The sequence below is a fragment of the Macaca thibetana genome, chromosome 5, assembly GCF_024542745.1.
Source record: "Macaca thibetana thibetana isolate TM-01 chromosome 5, ASM2454274v1, whole genome shotgun sequence".
NCBI lineage: Eukaryota > Metazoa > Chordata > Mammalia > Primates > Cercopithecidae > Macaca > Macaca thibetana.
The window spans coordinates 36,222,478-36,242,486 of NC_065582.1; the positions used below are offsets into that span (position 1 = coordinate 36,222,478).

Genomic DNA, 20,009 nt, shown 5'->3' on the forward strand with positions numbered 1-20,009 from the left:
AAAATAATCTTGAAATTTCAGTAAGTGATATTTAACCCTACTATTTTATCATGAACCAGGCTCATTTTAACTAAATATAACCTTTTTAGAACAAACCATATACATAATATTTTTGAACAATGGTAACAGCAAATATTTTGAAAGGTTATATCCTGGTCCCTTTGAGTTCTTTTAAAAATCGTTTTTTAAAAAGAGAGAAAGAGAAATCTCCTAAAAGTAATTCTGAAAATGTCAAAAGAAAAATACATGTTTTAAAAATCATAAGTTAAAATTAAATTTTATTTAAATAATTTCATAGCATTAGAATAATTTTTATTATTTTATAGAAATAATTTCACAGCATCTGACCTTAAACAAAGCTTAAAATAAGCTAAAACTTCGGGGAAAAAATACTGTATGTACCTTTAAAATGTGCTTGGTCTCCCTGGAAACAAACACATCATTTAATACAACACTACGGTCAAAATGGTTGCGGTACCATATTGACCAAAGTCCTGATGTGTTCTCACGAGTCTCTATGTGAAACTGGGTTGCAGAAGAGTCCATTCTAAAATACCTGTGAACAGAGGACATGCATGCTATCAGCCCTGAGTGTGGGACAACAGTCAGTCCTCTTATAAGCCTCTAACTGCAAAAACAGGAGCATCATAAAACGTTACTAAATGAAAGCTAGCACCAGAGACGACCTCAGCAATCACCTCCTTCAACCTTCTGGCTCACATGGGGAGCAACTAGAAGCCAGGGGGAAGCAACCAGGCTGTGTCCAGCACAGCTCACAGAGGTCGTCAGGGCCAAACCAGACCTGAAGTCAACTCAGAAACACCATGTGAACATGTACGCTTTTCACATATCTGGGATGCCTGACACTGAACCTATTTCATAAACTGAATTATTTCACTTCCTTTTCCCCATTCAGCTAATATCCCTTTCACTGCCTGTTAGCAGTGCGAAGGCAAGGGGCGGCAAGGCCAGAGAGAGAGAGAATCATACGAGTCCTATCAGTATATTTTTAAACCATTTCTAGAGGGGAAAACAACAACAACAACAACATAAGATTTCAGGGAAAGTGGAAGTCACCTACCCCTGAGCCACAGAAGAGAAGAGGCATGCTTTTAGTGTTGGAGTGCGTGTTGTTTTTCTCACATCTTCTATAATTCCACTGTCACAGGATGTAGCTGCTTTGTGGTATAAAGAAATAAATGTGAAGCTTAAGTACCTTTTCTTTCATTAAGCCTGAACAAAAGACCTACGTCTTGTTTATTTACAACTTTTTATTCACTTTTCTGTCTCCATTAAAATAGCGAATCAGACATAAAAGGTAACTACTTTCTCAAATGTTCCTGTCATCTTCTTTGTTACCAATTATCCAGAAAGCCACACTTTTTAAAACCAACTTCTTTACCAGAAATGACAAAAGTGAAACAAGAAGCTCACTTGGCAGAGTAAGGGGGAATGTGTGGAGGCACGAGCAAGAAAGGAATAAAACCTAAACAGCAAAAGGGAGCTGACCAGCAGAAAGCGAGCTGTATTTGAAAGCACTGCTGATTGATGAAAATAATACCTTTAAGCTCTCCTTGATTTAGGTCATAATCCTAAGTCACTTGTGTTCAATTCTTAACTCTCTGATGCTAATAACCAACTTTTTAAAAGTTATATATATGTTTTTAAAAATTCGAATACTAACAAAAAATGTGAAAATAAAGTCTACCTTTCTTCAACCTGACTCCCAATTATCTTAGAGGAGGCAGCTGTTAGCAGTTTCTCCAACATCCTTCCAGGTGTTCTGTGCATGTATAAGTACACAGATATCCTCTAAAAAAAATTAAATGTACACACGCTGCTCACATCACTGTTCATGCATGTTTCTGAACACTCTCTCACATCTGAACACAGATGTTCAGCTCTTCTGTCCTCACACACACACATTTCTATAGGTACAGTTTTGAATACACACATATCTGGAGGATAAACTCTTAAAACTAGAATTAAGGATCAAAGAGCATATATGTGCATTTTAAATTTTCATAGAGATTGCCAATTTTCCCTCGAAAACAGCCTGCATATTTAGACTCTCGTCAGAAACATAACAGTGCTTTCCTTCCTAATCATTCTCTACAGAGAATATTAAGCTTTAAACTCAAAATCCTACATATGTGGCAGAATAAAAGTGGCATCAACAATAGTTTCTACATCACACTATCTTAGAACCACTGAGGCTGGGACTTCTTGAAATCAAATGCGTTCACTTCACTTTTTTGAAACCATGCCTAATCTGTAGTTGTAGAAAGAGGTGCCATGATGACAACATGATAACAAAAGTCAAACGACAATCTATTTAAAAATCTGTACCTTTGCAGGTAAAAGAAGCAATTTTTGTAAAGTTTGTTGTAGAAGTAGGTAGTAGTACTGGTTCAAACTGCAGAGACAGAGCATCTCTCTGTGAGAAATGGCGTATATCCTGAAACAGAAGAAAAGTCTCACATTACTACTCTCAGCTGGGAGAGTTATTTATCCAGTTTGAATCAACTGTTAGAATAAATCGCACAGACCAGCCATACATAGCAACTGCTCAGCATCTGTGCCATAACCATATGGAGGGGATGCTGACAATCTTCATACAAACAGAGATTCAAGCAAGAGCAAAGGGGCTTACGTTAAAGAAAAAGAGAACAGAAATAGTGCTTCTGTCTCTTCTGAGAACAGAAGCACTGTCTCTATTCCTGAAAAGCCCTCATATTCTACAATTAAATGCACACTTGCAATTTCAAAATTTACTTTGGGTAAGCATTTACAATTACCTGTATCCATATAAGGCTGTTTCCTGAATGTAATATATACATATTTACTGCTGAATCATCTGTCCAAAAGAATCAGAGTATTAAAACAGAGTATTTAATCAGAGATTAAAACAGCCATCTCATTCTCACACCTTCATGTAGTAGTAACTAAAATATCACATTACACATTTCTATGAAAAATGTTAACTTATTTCTCAAAACCGAAGTCAAAACTAGGAGCTTTTTTTTTTTTTTTCTAATCACAAGAAAAAAGATCCTTATAAAAATGCCTACCAACCTAAGCCCTCTAAATGATGAGGAACTACCAGGAGCAAAATTCTGAGTTTAGGGTCATACAATGCACTTCTGGATGAACTTAACGAACTGGATGACTTCAAATAAAGCTATGTTCTCCTGTTGATTAGAAAGCCCCTCATTTCCTCATTTAGACAACCACATTTGGAAAGAAGAAAATTCTGAGATCTCGGGTTTCAGGCTTCCTTTTAGCCCTCAGCAACAGAAATGGTCCCCACGGGTCAGGGATCTGCCCCACACGTACGTTCACCTGGCGGTTATGAGAATCACCAAGCACCGAGGACAGGAGAGCTCGCCTGCTGATCCAGCACCACCACAGCCAGCTCTGAAGACTGAAAGGTAAATGCTGTTTGACCAATTAAGACTGCCAAGGCAGGGCAGGGTGGCTCATGCTTGCAATCCCAGAACTTTGGGAGGCCAAGAGGGGAGGATTGTTTGAGCCCAGGAGTTCAAGACTATCCTGAGCAACACAGGGAGACCCTGGCTCTACAAAACAAACAAACAAACAAACAAACAAAAAAAACAATGTTTAAAGTAGCCAGGCATAGTGGTGTGCGCCTGTGGACCCAGCTACTTGGGAGGCCAAGGTGGCAGGATTGCTTGAGCCCAGGAGTTTGAGGTTGCAGTGAGCCAAGATCACATCTCTGCACTCCCGCCTGGGCTACAGAGCAAAATCCTGTCTAAAAAAAAACAAAAACAGAAATAAAACCAAACAACAACAACAACAACAAAAAACAAAGAATAAAAGCTATCCTTTCTTTGAATACAAATACATATATAGAGTCACATTCAGAAGAGTCTTGATAACCAAAAGATACTAGTATATTCTATGTTATGAATTTGATGGATCACATAAAGTTCTTAGGAAGTTAAACAGATGAATGCATTTATTTCTGATAAGTAGGACACACATTTCCAAAGATAAAATTCATAAAACTGAACACTAAAAGTCTACTGAACTTGTCAAGCATCCAGGAACAACTGCAGCCTGTTAGCTATTTAAAATACAAAACAGCATGATGTGGTTAACTGAGCTTAGGCAAATCATTAAAAGTGGAACAAGAAACCCAAGACTTCAAATACTTTGTAAATATTTACATTAAACTGTCATGCCCACATAATTTGCTTACTGTCTCCAAACATCAAGAAAAATTATCCCTAAGGAAACTCAGAGCAGTTTGTAGTTGTTACTTAACTTCTCCCCAAAATGATACAGCCTTCTTAGCAGTTGCAGGTTGAGAACCAGTTACTACTACAATCGCTTAACAATTAAAGCAAAGGTTATTTGTCTTGGTTTGCTACGATACAATCTATACATAAATGCTATACAGAACGATGATGCAGACTGATCAAAATATAATGAAAAATTTTAAACATCCCACCTTACCTGAGGTCTCAGATTTATCTGTAGCTACGTAAACAATAGAGAGATGATCTAACAAATCTTGTGTGTTTTCTTCAAATTCTTTCGAAGAGTTTTCCGTTGTTACCATTATGCTCATTTGTAGACGCAAAACATCATCAGATTCCAGGTAACAACTCTGAGATTGGAGGAAGGAGGAAAAAAGGAAAAAAAAATCATCTCAACTTTGTGGTTTCAAACTATGGAGGAAAGGAAAAGCATTTCACGTAACAGCACATGTATGAGAACAGAATATACTGTTTTGTGTTTTATTTTTTTTGAGATGGAGTCTGGCTCTGTCACCCAGGCTGGAGTGCAGTGGCGCAATCTTGGCTCACTGCAAGCTCCGCCTCCCAAGTTCATGCCATTCTCCTGCCTCAGCCTCCCAAGCAGCTGGGACTGCAGGCGCCTGCCACCACGCCTGGCTAAGCTTTTTGGATTTTTAGTAGACACGGGGTTTCACCAGGTTAGCCAGGATGGTCTTGATCTCCTGACCTCGTGATCCACCCAGCTCGGCCTCCCAAAGTGCTGGGATTACAGGCATGAGCCACTGCACCTGGCCTTGTGTTTTATTTTTAAGCAAAGAGGAAGGAAGGAAAGCAGAGAGAAAACACTACATATTTTATTTTACCTTTAATTGCTGACACACTTTATTATGTAAACTGCATTCCAGTTGTACTTGCAAGAGGCTAGTATTAGTGGTTTCTGCCTAAAAGAAGAAAAAAGGAGGAAAAGAACTTAAAAGTAAGTAAAAGGCTCAATCTCACACTAATAATAAACAATTTATCATGTATTCAGAAACTACACTTTTTCATTTATTCAATAAATATTTGAGTATCTGCTAAATGCTGGACATTATTCTTTCTAGTGGATATACAACAGTAAGCTAAACAGAGAAATCTGTTCTCAGGACTGTCACTGAGCTTACATTCTAATGAAAATTGTAAGTCCTTCTTCAGGCAACATGAAAATTCCTTATTACACCTATAAGCAGATGAATATGTTCTAAATATACACAGCATTTCTAATGTTTGTTGAAAATTTTGTTTAAACACAGGAGTTTGTTATTTTAAAGTAGGTTTACAAAGTAACAAAATTCTAAGTGTGCCTTCCATCAGTACCATGACCTAGAAACCATGACCCTCAACTTAGACCAAAAAAAAAAAAGAGAGAGAGATGTCCAAAATTCAGTTGACTATCATTTTTAACAGGGAAGAGCTATGGATGAAAGAGACAAAAGTATATAAAAAGAATGCAGGACTCTGTCAAATTTAAAGATCTTAACAGCCACCTGGGATGATGTCAACACACATTTAAGAAAAGGAAAATGAAAAATCCAATCAAGGGATACCACCTTGGGTAGGAGGGTGGGGGCTACAGGCATGTGAATACAGCAAAAACTTAGCGCAGTATGTGAATCTAAAAGACATGGGTTATGAGCCTTCCTCTTTCGTTAAGTTTAATGTCTCTGGCATAGTGATTCCAAAAAGGTACTCCACCCGGGAGCCACAGGCCAAACATCAAATCTCCGCAAGGTAAGAAGGCACTCTCCAAAGCCTAGGCTGGCTTAATAGTGAATATCTACTAAAAAACCCAGGAAACATGCATTACTAAAAAGAATCACTACAATTACGTTTGTTAGATTTATAAGACTTACCCAAGTACATTATATAAGAATACATTTTAAACTACTTCAATTGTCATTCAGGCAATTAAACTACAGAAAAAAGGAATAAGTCAGGCACAGTAGTGGTTCACGTCTGTAATCCCGGCACTTTAGGAGGCCAAAGCCGGTGGATCACTGGAGCCCAGGAGTTGGAGACCAGCCTAGGCGACACGGCAAAACCCTGTCTCTACTAGAAAAAATACCAAAATTAGCCAGGCATGGTGATGTGCGCTTGTAGTCCCAGCTACTAGGAAGGCTGTGATGGGAGGATTGATTGAGCCCAGGAGGTCAATGCTGTAGTGAGCCATGACTCTTTTATTCTTTCTTAAAATATATTTTTAATGCAGTAAAAATGTTTAAGGAGTTTAATTAAGTTTGTAAATGGGACCAAACATTAAACACTCTTTTAAAGAAATCATTGTTCATATCTGCTAGTAATCTTAAACAGAATAATATGATTTGTAAAATGAATCTAAAATCTTAACCATTTTTTGTTGTTGTTTTTTTTTTTTGAGACAGCGTCTCACTCTGTTGTCCAGCTGAAGTCAGACAGTGCAGTCTCGGCTCTTGCCACCTCCACCTCCCAGGCTCAAGCCAACTTCCCACCTCAGCCTCCCAGGTAGCTGGGACTATAGGCATGCACCACCACACACGGTTAATTTGTGTATTTTTTGTAGAGATGGAGCTTCACCATGTTGCCCAGGCTGGTTTTGAACTCCTAGGCTCAAGCAATCCACACACCTTGGCCTCCTAAAGTGCTGGGATTACAGGTGTGCACCAATACACCAGCCTGAAGAACTAGATTTTTAAATTTGTTTGTGAACAAATCCCAACATCAAAGACATAAACAGAAAAAGCCCACTTTCTGAAACTGATTTTTATTTTATTTTATTTTTTGAGACGGAGTCTTGCTCTGTCGCCCAGGATGGAGTGCAGTGGTGCAATCTCGGCTCACTGCAAGCTCCGCCTCCTGGGTTCACGCCATTCTCCTGTCTCAGCCTCCCAATTAGCCAGGACTACAGGTGCTTGTTTTTTTTTTTTTGTTTTTTTTTAGTAGAGATGGGATTTCACCGTATTAACCAGGATGGTCGCGATCTCCTGGCCTCGCGATCCACCCGCCTCGGCCTCCCAAAGTGCTGGGATTACAGGCATGAGCCACCACACCCGGCCAAAAACCACTTTCATTTCACCTTCTCACTTACTCTCAAAGAAATCCATAACCAAGTCACACTGATTATACCTCCTTCATGAGCCCTTAAACCCACTCACTTCTCCTCTTGCGTAATACCCCAGATATCAGGGGTTGGCAAACTATGCCCACAGGTTAAATCCAGTTTGCTGCTTGTTTTTGTAAACAAAGTTTTATTGGAACACAGCCATGCCTATTCCTTTATGGACTGTCTACTGTTGCTTTCATGCTACGATGGCAGAGTTCAGTACTTGCAACAGAGACTGTAAAGCCCACAAAGTCAAAGTAAATACTCTAACAACACTAAACTACAGAAAAAAATTATGGTGCAGTAACTTCCTCCTAGTCTCCCTGCATCCACCTCCGCCCTTTCCACTCCATTCTCCACACTGCATCAAGAGTGAGTTTGCCCATATATAAATCTGGTCATGCCACTATTTGTTTAAAACTCTTCAAAGACTTATCACTTGGCAAAAGCCCCAAATCCTCTGCTGTAGCTATAAAACTCCGGCACCTGCCTAGTCTCAGCCTCCCTGTGCATGCTCCAACCTCACTGGTCTAGTTTCTGCTCTGCTTGCCTCACCACCTTTGAATTTTCTGTCCCTTGGCTTTGTACCCACTCCCCCAACCCACCCACCTCTCCACCTAGCTAAATCTGATTTATGCTTCATGTCCCAGCTTAAATATCCCTTTCAGACACCACAGCAACTTCTACCTGACCTTTTGTAACACTTCCCACAACAACCTGGTCAAGGTCTATCTTCCCCAGGGAATTCTAAGCATCTTGTGCTTAGAATGCACAATGCCTATCACTTCATCAGCACTCAATAAACAGCTGGTGAATGGACAGAGGTGGGCACACAGCCACAGATGCTACGGAATTGGCTTGAAAAGGGCAAGAGAAACTTGAAAAGGGCAAGAAACAGAAAACAGTAAATGGTGCCTACAAAATAAAAGGACAACAAAAACCTGACAGTGTGTATTTCTGATCTGAAACTTTCAAAAAACGTTTGAAGAAAAAATCTCAACACACTTACAGTACACATTTATAACTAAGTTTTTTGTTTTTTGTTTTTTTAAAAGAAATGGATAACAATTTAACTATGTTAAGGTCTTAACCTGACATGGCAATTCTCTACCCTACAATATTTCTTCAAATGAAAAGATGTTAAAAATTCACCATCGTATTAACAGTTTTCGACATAATTAACAACCCTATATTGCACAGTGATTTACTGTGATTTAAAACCTAATATTTTGTCATTCTTAGTAAATCTCTGGATGGATGTAGTTATAACTTGCCATTTTAATTAAGATTCTTCTCTTAGTGAGAGGCATTTAAAAAAATCACTATTTTGTTTCATTTGCTATAGGACATATTTCAGAATCCCACAAGGGGGAGTTCTAGCACCTCCAAACTGCCCTTTACAAGTATGCTAATTTTTCTAAACGAAAAAGTTTCAAGTTCGTATCTGTCTTCCTCAAAAGAACAAAACAATTGGGCTGGGCGCGGTGGCCCATGCCAGTAATCCCAGCACTCTGGGAGGCCAAGGCAGACGGATCATGAGGTCAGGAGATCAAGACCATCCTGGCTAACACAGTGAAACCCCATCTCTACTAAAAATACAAAAACTTAGCCGGGCATGGTGGTGGATGCCTGTAGTCCCAGCTACTCAAGAGGCTGAGGCAGGAGAATGGCATGAACCCAGGAGTCAGAGCTTGCAGTGAGCCGAGATCAGGCCACTGCACTCCAGCCTGGGTGACAGTGCGAGACTCTGTCTTCAAAAAAAAAAAAAAAGAAAAGAAAAGAAAAGAACAAAACAATGGCAATGTTATCTTGATAAAAAAGAAACTCTAACTAAAATATTAGCCAGGGAGCAACCACACGCTAGGGTTACAAGTTCCCCCACTGTCCCCAACCGAGCACACTGTGTGACAACAGGACACGCCCTCATCCAGAGTAAGCCTGGGCTGATTAGACAGGAAAAACAAACAAAAACCTAATTTTCTAGTTTTGAAACCTCCTATACTCCTTTAACAAATCAGATCAGACATTTTATATAGAAAAAAGAAAAAGTAACTCTATAAACAACTTTTTCTTAAGTAGTCTTCATTGAAAGTACTAATATAGTTTATATATTTCATACTACTTCATATGAAGTATTATCCCCTTTTAGAAGACGGGGGAAATTGTGGCTTGGAGGGGTTAAGAGACTTACCAAAGATCTTGGGGCTAGCTGGTAAAAAAACAGAACAAAAAAATAGCAGGTTTTAAATTGCAGTCAGTACTTACTTAACAAATCAAAATAGACCAAATCTATTTCTCCTAGGTACCCAAAGGCCGAAAAATCCATCAACACAGGGATATATATTAGAAAACCATAACAAGACAAAATGCAAAAGTCAAGAAAATAGAAATGTTAAAACTTCTTTTGTATGGCACATATTTCCACAGTTTTGTGGTGAAGTATGAATTTAGGGAACTGGATACTAGAGAGAAAGCAATCCTCTCCCTTCACTGGCTGAGGAATTGCCAGTGCCCTGGGCCACAAGAAGGGTGTGATTTGGGGGGACTGTGTGCAATTAAACAGGAAAGGAAATAACAGACTTTAAGTATTAAGTCATTTTGATGACTTATCACCAAGAGTAAAGCACAGCCTAATATATTTGAGAATCTACATTAATCCAGACAGAATGAACAAGAGGCTGGATGGGGTTCCTGGTAATAACCACATGAAACCTTTTCATTTAAGGACTATAACTCATGAAATCTGAAAGAATTACTTAGACAAGTCCCAATCTTAGATTCTATTTTTCTCAGACATCTTTCCCCCCTTTCACAATTTTGAATGCCAAATATTAGAGGTCATTATAAAAGTAAATCTCGGCCAGGTGCGGTGGCTCACACCCGTAATCTCACTTTGGGAGGCCAAGGAGGGTAGATCACTCGAGGTCAGGAATTTGAGACCAGCCTGTCCAACATGATGAAACCCTGTCTCTAGTAAAAATACAAAAAATTGCCGGGCATGGTGGCACACTCCTGTAATCTCAGGTGCTCGGGAGGCTGAAGCTGGAGAATTGCTTGAACCTGAGAGGCAGAGGTTGCAGTGAGCTGCAATTGCACCACTGCATTCCAGCCTGGGTAACAGAGTCCATCTCAAAAAAAAAAAGAAAAAGAAAATCTCTTATGCCAATATATGCATCTGGAACACTGATTCTGTATAAGCCATCTGACTGTTCCAGCAGGTGGCCCCCACACACAGTATTATGTACATGGCAAATGATCTTGTATAAAACGAGAGCTATCTTGGGTGCCTTCCACATAACACTCAGATTCTATAACCAAACTCCTAATTTAGTGTTTCCTGCATAACAGCAGGCTCAGCTATTAGTAAGTACTGTACAGCTATTTTTCTCCGATATTAAATAGCAATTGTGTTTCAACCCCCACCACCACCACTACCCTTTCATTCCTCAGATATTAACCACTAAAACAAAATCTAACTATACTGCCAGACCCCCTCATGCAAACATTTGCAAAAACCTAGGAAGTGGCTGAAATTAGTTTGCTTTTAGGAAAAAAGAGGCTACTACATATCAGTAGTATTTTTCCTTATCCACATCATTTTAGAAAAGGCAGTGTGGCCAAGCACTTTAGCCAACACAGATTTAGATCAAACCCCAGCCATGAAAGCCTGGGGACATTCCTCCCCCACTCTAAGACTCAGTTTCCTCTTCTATAAAATCAAGTTATTGAATTCACAGCAATATTATGGGTGCTAAATGAGATACATATGCAAACCACTGGGTACACAGTAGGCCTCAAAGGGGAGATTATATTGATGTGCTCATTCACAATTAATGCATTTATTTAATAAAATTCCACAACAAATAATTTAGGTGCTTGGGGGAAGCATTTTTCCCACATCAAAGCTTTTAGAAGAAAACTCTTTACCACCCCTTTGGTTTCCAAGAGATTTTTTTTCCCCTAAAACACTTCAGATTCTTTTTATTTCATGATTGGTTCAGAACCCAAGAAAAAAGGAAGTATCATTTACTGGACACTACCTCCCACCCCCTGAAGTGTGCCAGAAACCCTGAAAGAGACAAAAAGCAACTGGGAGAATAAGATAACCCCTGTACTATCTAAACTTTTGGTTTGGCCAAGCGGAAGTCACCTGTGTTGAGCAACACCTTGGTTTTCACACCTGGATAACTAGCTTTTAACTATTACAAACTGGGCTGGCAGCGTCAGTACAGCCATGTGGGATTTTCACCTTGATAGGTCAGGCAGCGTATGTTGGCTCTGTCCTAAGGCAAGTAACTATTTTTATACAATTGGATGATGCTGGGCCTCAAACAAATGACAAATAGGCCCTGCATGTCTGGCACAGGCCCTGAAACAAGATCCAGGCTCGGCAAAAGTTTAAGCTTTGTGATGCAGGCTGCTGTCGCTTGACCTTGAGTAGCATGGGCACAGCTTATACTTAAGTAGGCATCGCGGTGGAGAGAATTAGGCTATAAAAGAAAGGATGCTGTGGTGGTTCCTCAAAAAACTGGAACAGAATTACCAATTCCATTTCTAGGTATACATTCAAAAGTGATAGCAGGGACTCAAACAGATGCTTGTTCATAGCAAGACTACTCACAAACCCCCCAAGGTGGATAAACAAAACATGATATATACACGCAACAGAATATTATTCAGCCTTAAAAAGGAATAAAATTCTGATACATGCTATATAACATGGGTGAACCTTGAAGATATTATGCTAAGTGAAATAAACCAAACATAAAGCGACAAATACTGTATAATCCCACTTCTACGAGGGACCTAGGATAGTCCAATTCATAGAGACAGAAAGTAGAATAGTCGTTGCCAGGGAGAATAGTGGTGGCTGAGGGAAGGTGTTTAATGGGTATGGAGTTTCCCTTGAGGTGTTGAAAGAGTCCTGGAGACAGATGGTGGTGATGACTGTACAACACTGTGAATGTACTTACTGCCAGTGAACTGTACACATATAAATGGTGAAAATGGTAAATTTTGTGTTAAGTATATTTTACTCCATATATACATAGGGAAAGGGGAAGGCAAGAACTAGACACAGCTGAAATAGTTTGAAATAATCAAACCGGGCCAGGCGCGGTGGCTCACGCCTGTAATCCCAGCACTTTGGGAGGCTGAGGCGGGCAGGTCACGAGGTCAGGAGTTCGAGACCAGCCTGACCAACATAGTGAAACCCTGTCTCTACCAAAAATACAAAAATTAGCTGGGCGTGGTCGCAGTCGCCTGTAATCCCAGCTACTTGGGAGGCTGAGACAGGGGAATCACTTGAACCCGGGAGGCGGAGGTTGCAGTGAGCCGAAATCGCGCCACTGCATTGCAGCCTGGGCAACAAGAGTGAAACTCCGTCTCAAAAAAAAAAAAAAAAAAAAAAAAAAAAAACCAAACCTTGCTGGGTAACCGATACAAAGTTATAGCTAAACAGACAGAATGAGTTCTGGTGTTCTACAGCACTACAGGGTAACTGCAGTTAACTACAATAAAGCTAGAAGGGAGGATTTTGAATGTTCACGACACAATAAAATGATAAATGTCTGAGGTGATAATATGCTAATTACCCTGAGTGGATTGTTACACATTGTATACAATACCAAAATAGCACTCTTTATCCCATACATTAAGTACAATTATTACATGCCAACTAAAAAGGAAAAAAGAAAACAAAATCTCGAAAGCCAGGTTAAACAGACATAGAGAGAGAAGTGGAGATACTTTGAGATCTCATGGTACAGGTATTCAAAATGAAATGTATCTCTGTGCTAAATGGAGCTTTTAAAACAATCTAATAAAGGAAAACATGCAAGATCTCAGCAGACTCAAAACACAGGCCAGGCACGGAAGCTCTCACCCGTCATCCTAGCACTTTGGGAGACGGAGGCAGGTGGATCACTTGAGTTCCGGAGTTTGAAACCAGACTGGGCAACATGGTGAAACCCCGTCTCCACAAAAAAATATAAAACTTAGCTGGGAGTGGTGGTACATGCCTGTAGTCCCAGCAACTCAGGAGGCTGAGGAGGGAGGATCACCTGAGCCCGGGAGGTCAAGGTTGTAATGAACCGTGACTGCACCACTGCACTCTAGCTTAGGTGACAGAGCAAGACCCCGTCTTAAAACAAAAGTAAAAATAATTAAGAAACCACGATTGAGTTCTAGGAACTGTGAAGAAATACACTTAAATTCCCCAGAGTAAACAATTAAGGAGCTCTACCATCAAAGACTGAGGTGGCTACACCAAGTCTTACACAAACCTGGACAGGTGAGAGGAAACCAGGAAGGTGAGTGTGGAATGCTCAGTGCATTTTTCAATGGAGATACAATTACTGCTTGTGCCCTGAGGTAATATGCTTGAGAAGTTTATGGCATTTAGGATTCAATCAAGAGAAGGAACAGCAAAGAGGAAACCATTAAAGGGAAACTAGGCAGGAAAGATAAACCGAGCCTGGGCCTGACTGGGATAATGAGCCGACAGGAGAGTATCTCTTATGTAAGATTATGCAATGCAACAAACAGAAAAAAGATTTGTTTGAATCATAGATGTTTTTAGTAGACCCAGAACTTGATTTTATCTCTTTTGCTTTGGGAGAACACACCGATAAAAATCTAGAGAAATATCTAAAAGGAAAATAAATATCTAGACCAAAAAGTTTTTTAAAAAATTAAAGGAATGCACTAATTGAGAGAGACGAGACCAACATAAAAAGCTGGTTAAACTGAACAGTGGAGGACAAGCAAGTCCTGGGGGCACAACCAACTAACACAGAAAAAGAAGGAACTATCCCCACTAGGCCCTGATGGACTCACACTTCCAAAGTGTCAACAACCGCTCACCTCAGGGCATCTGCTGAGAACACCACTCCAGTTGAAATAAGTGGACAAAAAGGAAACAAGCTTCCTTAAAAAGCAGGTTTCAGAAGGCCCCGCAAGTCCACAGTGAGAGGCAATGGAAACCACCCTGTGCACAGATCTCAACGTCACTGCCCACAGACTCTGCAGCCGCTCTGCTCCTAAAACAGCTTCCGCACCACTAGCACAAAAGTGCCGCAAAATGCCAGAAACAAGGGCCCAAGGAAGAAACAGAAATGCACACACGGAAAACAGAAGGCAGGCAGGCCGAGCATCTGGGCTACCGCCAGGCAAATTTATAAACTCTGAGGGAAAGCCAGAGCATCTCAGGTGCCCCTTCCTGAGCAGGGCGGTGGTAGGCACAGGTGGCTCCTCTCTAACCCCCAAAGTACCCAGATTAGCCTCCTGACTAATGGTGATCTCTCCCTGCCAAGCATTAAGTGCAAAGGTCTGAGACTCGACAACCAGCATGAATTCCAGGGGAAACCAAGGTGAGGCTCTCTCCAACTTCTTTCCCTCTCTTTGGCAAATATGAAGTACTGGGGACAATTCTGCTTAAAATTAGCGCTTGGAGGGCTGGGGGGTGGGGGGGCCACATTTTCCAAATTTTTTGGATGTGAGGTTAATAATCTGTTATTCTTGTGTGTTTCTGTTAAGATTGTAGATTCAAGTGAGGATCAATTACTATTGAACCACTATAAATTCTGAAACCTCGGGGAAGCCATGCACCTTCTAGCAAAAGAACAAATCCAGGCTGTAGCTGCTAAAAGTTCCCCAGCTGCACACAGGCATGGCGAGCTTCTCTGATTAAAATAAAAACAAATAAAATAAAAACAAGAAATTGAGGAGGACTTCAAATTCTTTGAATGTTAACTCACAGGCCAAGATAATTTAATACATTACCATAGCCTTGAACTTTCATGTCCTGCCAGGGGTTTGAATCTCTGAATTTTAAAGTTCTCTTGGAGTTTCATAATAGGAGAGGGCTTATAGTCAGAAGCTTCTTTTTAAAAAGTTAAGTGATTAAGGCATTTTAGCTATGTGCCAGAGACTAGTTCTAAGCTCTTTACATAAATTAATTGATTCAATAGCTACACCAACCCTATCCGAAAGGGCTATTATTACATATTTTACAGATAAACTGAGATACAGGGAGATCAGGTAACTTGGCTAAAGTCACTCAGAACCAAGATTTTTAGCCAGGTGGTCTGGTTTGGAATTCACCCTCTTATTCGCTCCCACTATGCATCTCTATGACAGGCATTTTATATGGCTGGTATTTTCTACTGCCATATTTTAACACTGTTATTTAATCTCATCACAAAAGCTCTGATAAACTGTACTGGATACTGCAGTTGAAAAGAATTTGGGATGGGGAAAGAGAGGAAGATGTGAACTTTCAATCCTGGTTACAGTGTGGCCTTGGGGCAGATTATTAAGTGAATTTATCTAATCCATCTCAAAGTTTCTAGGGGCAAACTCAACAGCAGACCCCAGCAGTTCGAGGAGGGTCAACAAAGAAATCAGGGGAGGGGTTGGCTCTCAGGGGAGGAGGAACAGGCCCGAGAAGGTGAAAGCACAGGGCTGGAAGTCAGCTGATCTCGGGCTTAACAGGTAATTCCAAAGGGTCAAGAGCACAGAAACCAAGGATGTCACAATGAAAGGCTTATTCTTCACCTAAACACTCCTGTCCTTTTATCCCAAGCCTTCCTCTCCCCTTGGAGGTCAAGGAATGACCTAATTGGTGGGCAACAGCGGGGGCTCTTGGAGGAGTTGGTTCTTTCCTCTTCCTCTCTACACTTTGGGAAGCATCTGTCCTTCAGACGCAAACTTCCCCTCCAGTGGACCGCCCCAAAGTCTACCCTAGGGGAGACTGAGTCAGTAACTCCTGGCTCTCTTACCCTAGCTAATACAGAAGAATATGTCTTATCAGTAATACAAAGCCGGTTTTAGTTCTCTAACTCCGGATTCTTAAACATCCAATGATTCAGAACTTGGTCAGGAAGAGAGGTGTTGTTAAGTGTCTCTAAGTCTTCTAACAAAAGTTTCTAAAATACTCTAATAGAATAAATGAAAGGAGTCAAAGGAAGGTCTGTGTGTCATATCTTCATAAACAGCTTATTATAATGTTTTCCATTTTAAGATTCATTTATCCGACTGTCAATCATTTATTTACTACATGTTATATCGCCAGACTCCATGCTAGGTAACAGGAAAACAAAGATTAAGGCATAATTCTTGCTCTTATGGGGTTAAATCTAGTACAGAAAAATCCATAAAAACAAAACCTTTTGAGTATTATAGCTGCTACAACAGGGATCTCTTAGGGCGTTCAGTAAGGGACTAGTCAATTCTCCTGGGAGGCAAAAAAATAAAGAGAGACAAGGTAAACACTGAGTTAAAAGAGGGACCGGGAAACTGTGTCCTCACAGTAGCCAAGAAAGCAGAGATTTTAAAGCAGCAAACCGGAGGAAGATGGGGAGTGAAGAGACTCCACTGAGTCTGAAACAAAAGTGAGGGGAGGGAGAACACCCCCACTCACACATCTTGGTATTCTTTCTAGAGTCTTCGCAACACGCCCCTCCTTTCTTCCAGTCACCAACCCTCCTCTACCTCTCCCCTTCCCAAGTTCCCATTCCACAAAGCATTCTCACTGGAAACTTAAGAAAATTTTTAGAAGTTTAAGCAATTCCTTAAAAAAAAAAAAAAAGCTATATTCAGAAGTAGGTAGATAAGTAAATGTATAACATCACTTAATTTCCCCTTAACATATAATAATCATTTTCCAGAGATTGACAGCCTATCATTTTATGTAAAAAAGATCAAACAACTTTTATCACTCAAATAAACTGAAAGGAGTGCTAGCTTGCCTTCGGTAGATAGCAAGGGAAGGGTTTCCAGAGAGCCCCTAGTTCAAGGGTTAGTGCCTTATTCCCACATAAAAAGCAGCCTGGGGACTGGGCACGGTGGCTCACACCTGTAATCCCAGCACTTTGGGAGGCCCAGGAGGCCCAGCACTCCTGAGGTCAGGAGTTCAAGACCAGCCAGGCCAACATGGTGAAACCCCATCTCTACTAAAAATACAAAAATTAGCTGAGTGTGGTGGCACGTGCCTGTAATCCCAGCTACTAGGGAGGCTGAGGCAGGAGAATCGCTTGAACCCGGGAGGCGGAGGTTGCAGTGAGCTGAGATCGTGCCACTGCACTCTAGCCTGGGTGACAAGAGCAAAAGTCTGTCTCAAAACAAAAAACAAAACTACAGCCTGGGGGAAAAAAAAAATCTAGCTTTCTTCTTTCACTTACTAAACTTTCGCTCTAACCTCACCTTCGTGCCGTGCTCCTTAATCCTCTTGGAGATAGGACAAAAAAACTCCAGGTGTTGTCTCAAACAACAAAAAATGGTTACATCTTGGTGCACTGCTAAAACTACAACAAAAAAAAATGTTACTAAATACATATGGTTATACAGGTATTCGTAGGAATTTTCAGCTATCACACTGTTTATTCCATTTAACTAAGTATGTAGGACTATCAGGAAAACAGGACAGCTCTAAAGATCCTTAACCTTTCTCTGTTCTTTCTCCATCTTCAAATCCTAGATCAGGCATTTTGTAACCTGTTAGTGAGAAACGTGCCCTTTCCATTTCTTCATCAAACTGTGATTGAAAGGCTTTCCACGTTCTCCTCCTTACCCTGATTTTACAGCTTCCCTTCTAGACTGCCACGTTAATTGACAGGGATCAGCACCTTAGAAGGCAAGTAGCAGGTAACAACCTGGGGCACCCTCCCCCATGCCAAATCTAGCAGGCGCCACACTGCAGGCGGCCCGGGACTGCAACCTTTGCCCAGCACCTGTCCCTGGCAGGCGGGCATGAGGGTTTGACACCACACACTGAAAGCAAAGGTTGTGCCAGTTTTAAAAGGTTAGGAACTCCTGGTCTGAAACATATTAGATATCACACAGAATATCCAGAGATAATCTCTCCTGTACACAATCCAGCAACATGTTGCCATGGTGGGGGAGAAAATCCCTCATCCACACATACACTTAGAAAAAATATTGCAAGGAGACAACCAACTATTAATTACGATGATCGTTGCCAAGTATGACTGCGGTCTTAAGGTTTATTTCTAATGTTTCATTTCTTTGATATAATCACATTATAGTTTTTGATAATCCCAGAATATCCTTAAGAGATAATCTCTTCAACAATTCAATAATTTGATACTATGTTGAGACACACACACACACACACACTCACACACAACAAAAAAACTACCTTTATTTGACAGAACTGTGTGTCAGGGTTTTCCTCTAACTTTAAAACCAAGTTTCAGCTGGGCGTGGTGGCTTACGCCTGTAATCCCAGCACTTTGGGAGGCTGAGGCGGGTGGATTACGAGGTCAGGAGATCAAGACCATCCTGGCTAACACGGTGAAACCCTCTCTCTACTAAAAATACAAAACTTAGCCAGGCATGGTGGCAGGCACCTGTAGTCCCAGCTATTCAGGAGGCTGAGGCAGGAGAATGGCGTGAACCCGGGAGGTGGAGCTTGCAGTGAGCCGAGATCATGCCACTACACTCCAGTGTGGGCCACAGAGCGAGACTCCGTCTCAAAAAAAAAAAAAAAGTCCCACGTTATTTACAATGATTCCAATAATAATAATTTAAGTTCTTTTCAGTCTTTCAGACAAATTATATGGCTAATGATCCTAAACGCCAGATTCTGAGACAATGCCAATTTCGAATATTCTATTGTGCCCAAATAAGTCACTGAAACACTCCTCAAATCTCAATGGCTTGAATCCAATACATTACTGAAGAAAACATTAAAATAATAAAATTTCTTGCCTTCTCACGAGCCTAACACAACTATATTTATATGTTATACCCCCACTATATATTTAGTTACAATCGTAGTCTAATTTTAATACTTGTCACACATTTCCAAATAGGTATCATAATTATAATTCGAAGAACTGCTGAATATTCTACACTATGTTGATATACTTAAATTTATCAAATCCTTTTTCTACTGTTGGGCCTTTAAGCTGTGTCTTCTTTTTTGCCATAATAAAAATGCTTCAGAGAGCACTGCATTTGCATTGATGTTTTCTGGACCATGGATTACTAAAGCAATAGATATGAAAATCAATACAGCATTTACTAAATTGAGGGAAAATTCAAAGCACACTGAGCTGGCATTGCCAAGGACCAAAATGTGCCCTTATTACAAAAATTACAAAAAGTTAGTAATTATTCGCTGGCTCTACTCTTAACCTTCACCAAGTAACTTAAACTCTAAGTCCATTCTATAATTTCTAAAATAAGAATAATACCACCTGCCCCGGTAGTAAATCTGCTGAAGGTCACACTGGTTGATGTGGTGAAAAGGTGAAGGTATACAAATCTTAGATGTTATGACTAGTAGATATGCTATTTGGGGATCTCAACTCAGATGCCCATTGACTCATTTATCTATTAAAAACTCTGGGAGTCCTCAATGTACTAAACACAAAATTGATGGAGATTATAATAATGAAAAAGCAGGCCCTGTCCCTCCTGCAGAGCCTCATGGAAGAGCAGAAGAGACAGACACCCGAGACTCTAAGCATTAAGGCAGGGCGTGGACCAAGGGGCATGCAGACCTCGAGCACAGGCTGCCTGGGAACCTGGAGAGGTGCCAGAGAGGCGATATCTGAACTGGGTCTTGAAGGATGGAATTAGAAGAATAATTAGAATGGGATAAAAGC

At 40.5% G+C, this 20,009-nt stretch overlaps 1 protein-coding gene across 5 annotated transcripts in view; it reads right to left on the minus strand.

Moving 5' to 3' along the window:
* TMEM131L (transmembrane 131 like) overlaps positions 1 to 20,009 on the minus strand; it is a 170,537-nt gene that overhangs the window by 51,278 nt on the left and 99,250 nt on the right. For 3 of the 5 annotated variants that reach the window (XM_050791996.1, XM_050791994.1, XM_050791999.1), the window contains 6 exons: positions 5,126 to 5,203; positions 4,480 to 4,633; positions 2,799 to 2,857; positions 2,350 to 2,458; positions 1,082 to 1,178; positions 403 to 556 (listed from right to left, as the gene is read on the minus strand). In XM_050791996.1, coding sequence (XP_050647953.1) covers positions 403 to 556; positions 1,082 to 1,178; positions 2,350 to 2,458; positions 2,799 to 2,857; positions 4,480 to 4,633; positions 5,126 to 5,203 — 651 coding nt within the window. The remainder of the gene's footprint in view (positions 1 to 402; positions 557 to 1,081; positions 1,179 to 2,349; positions 2,459 to 2,798; positions 2,858 to 4,479; positions 4,634 to 5,125; positions 5,204 to 20,009) is intronic. The other 2 variants (XM_050791997.1, XM_050791995.1) reach the window with 1 other exon arrangement.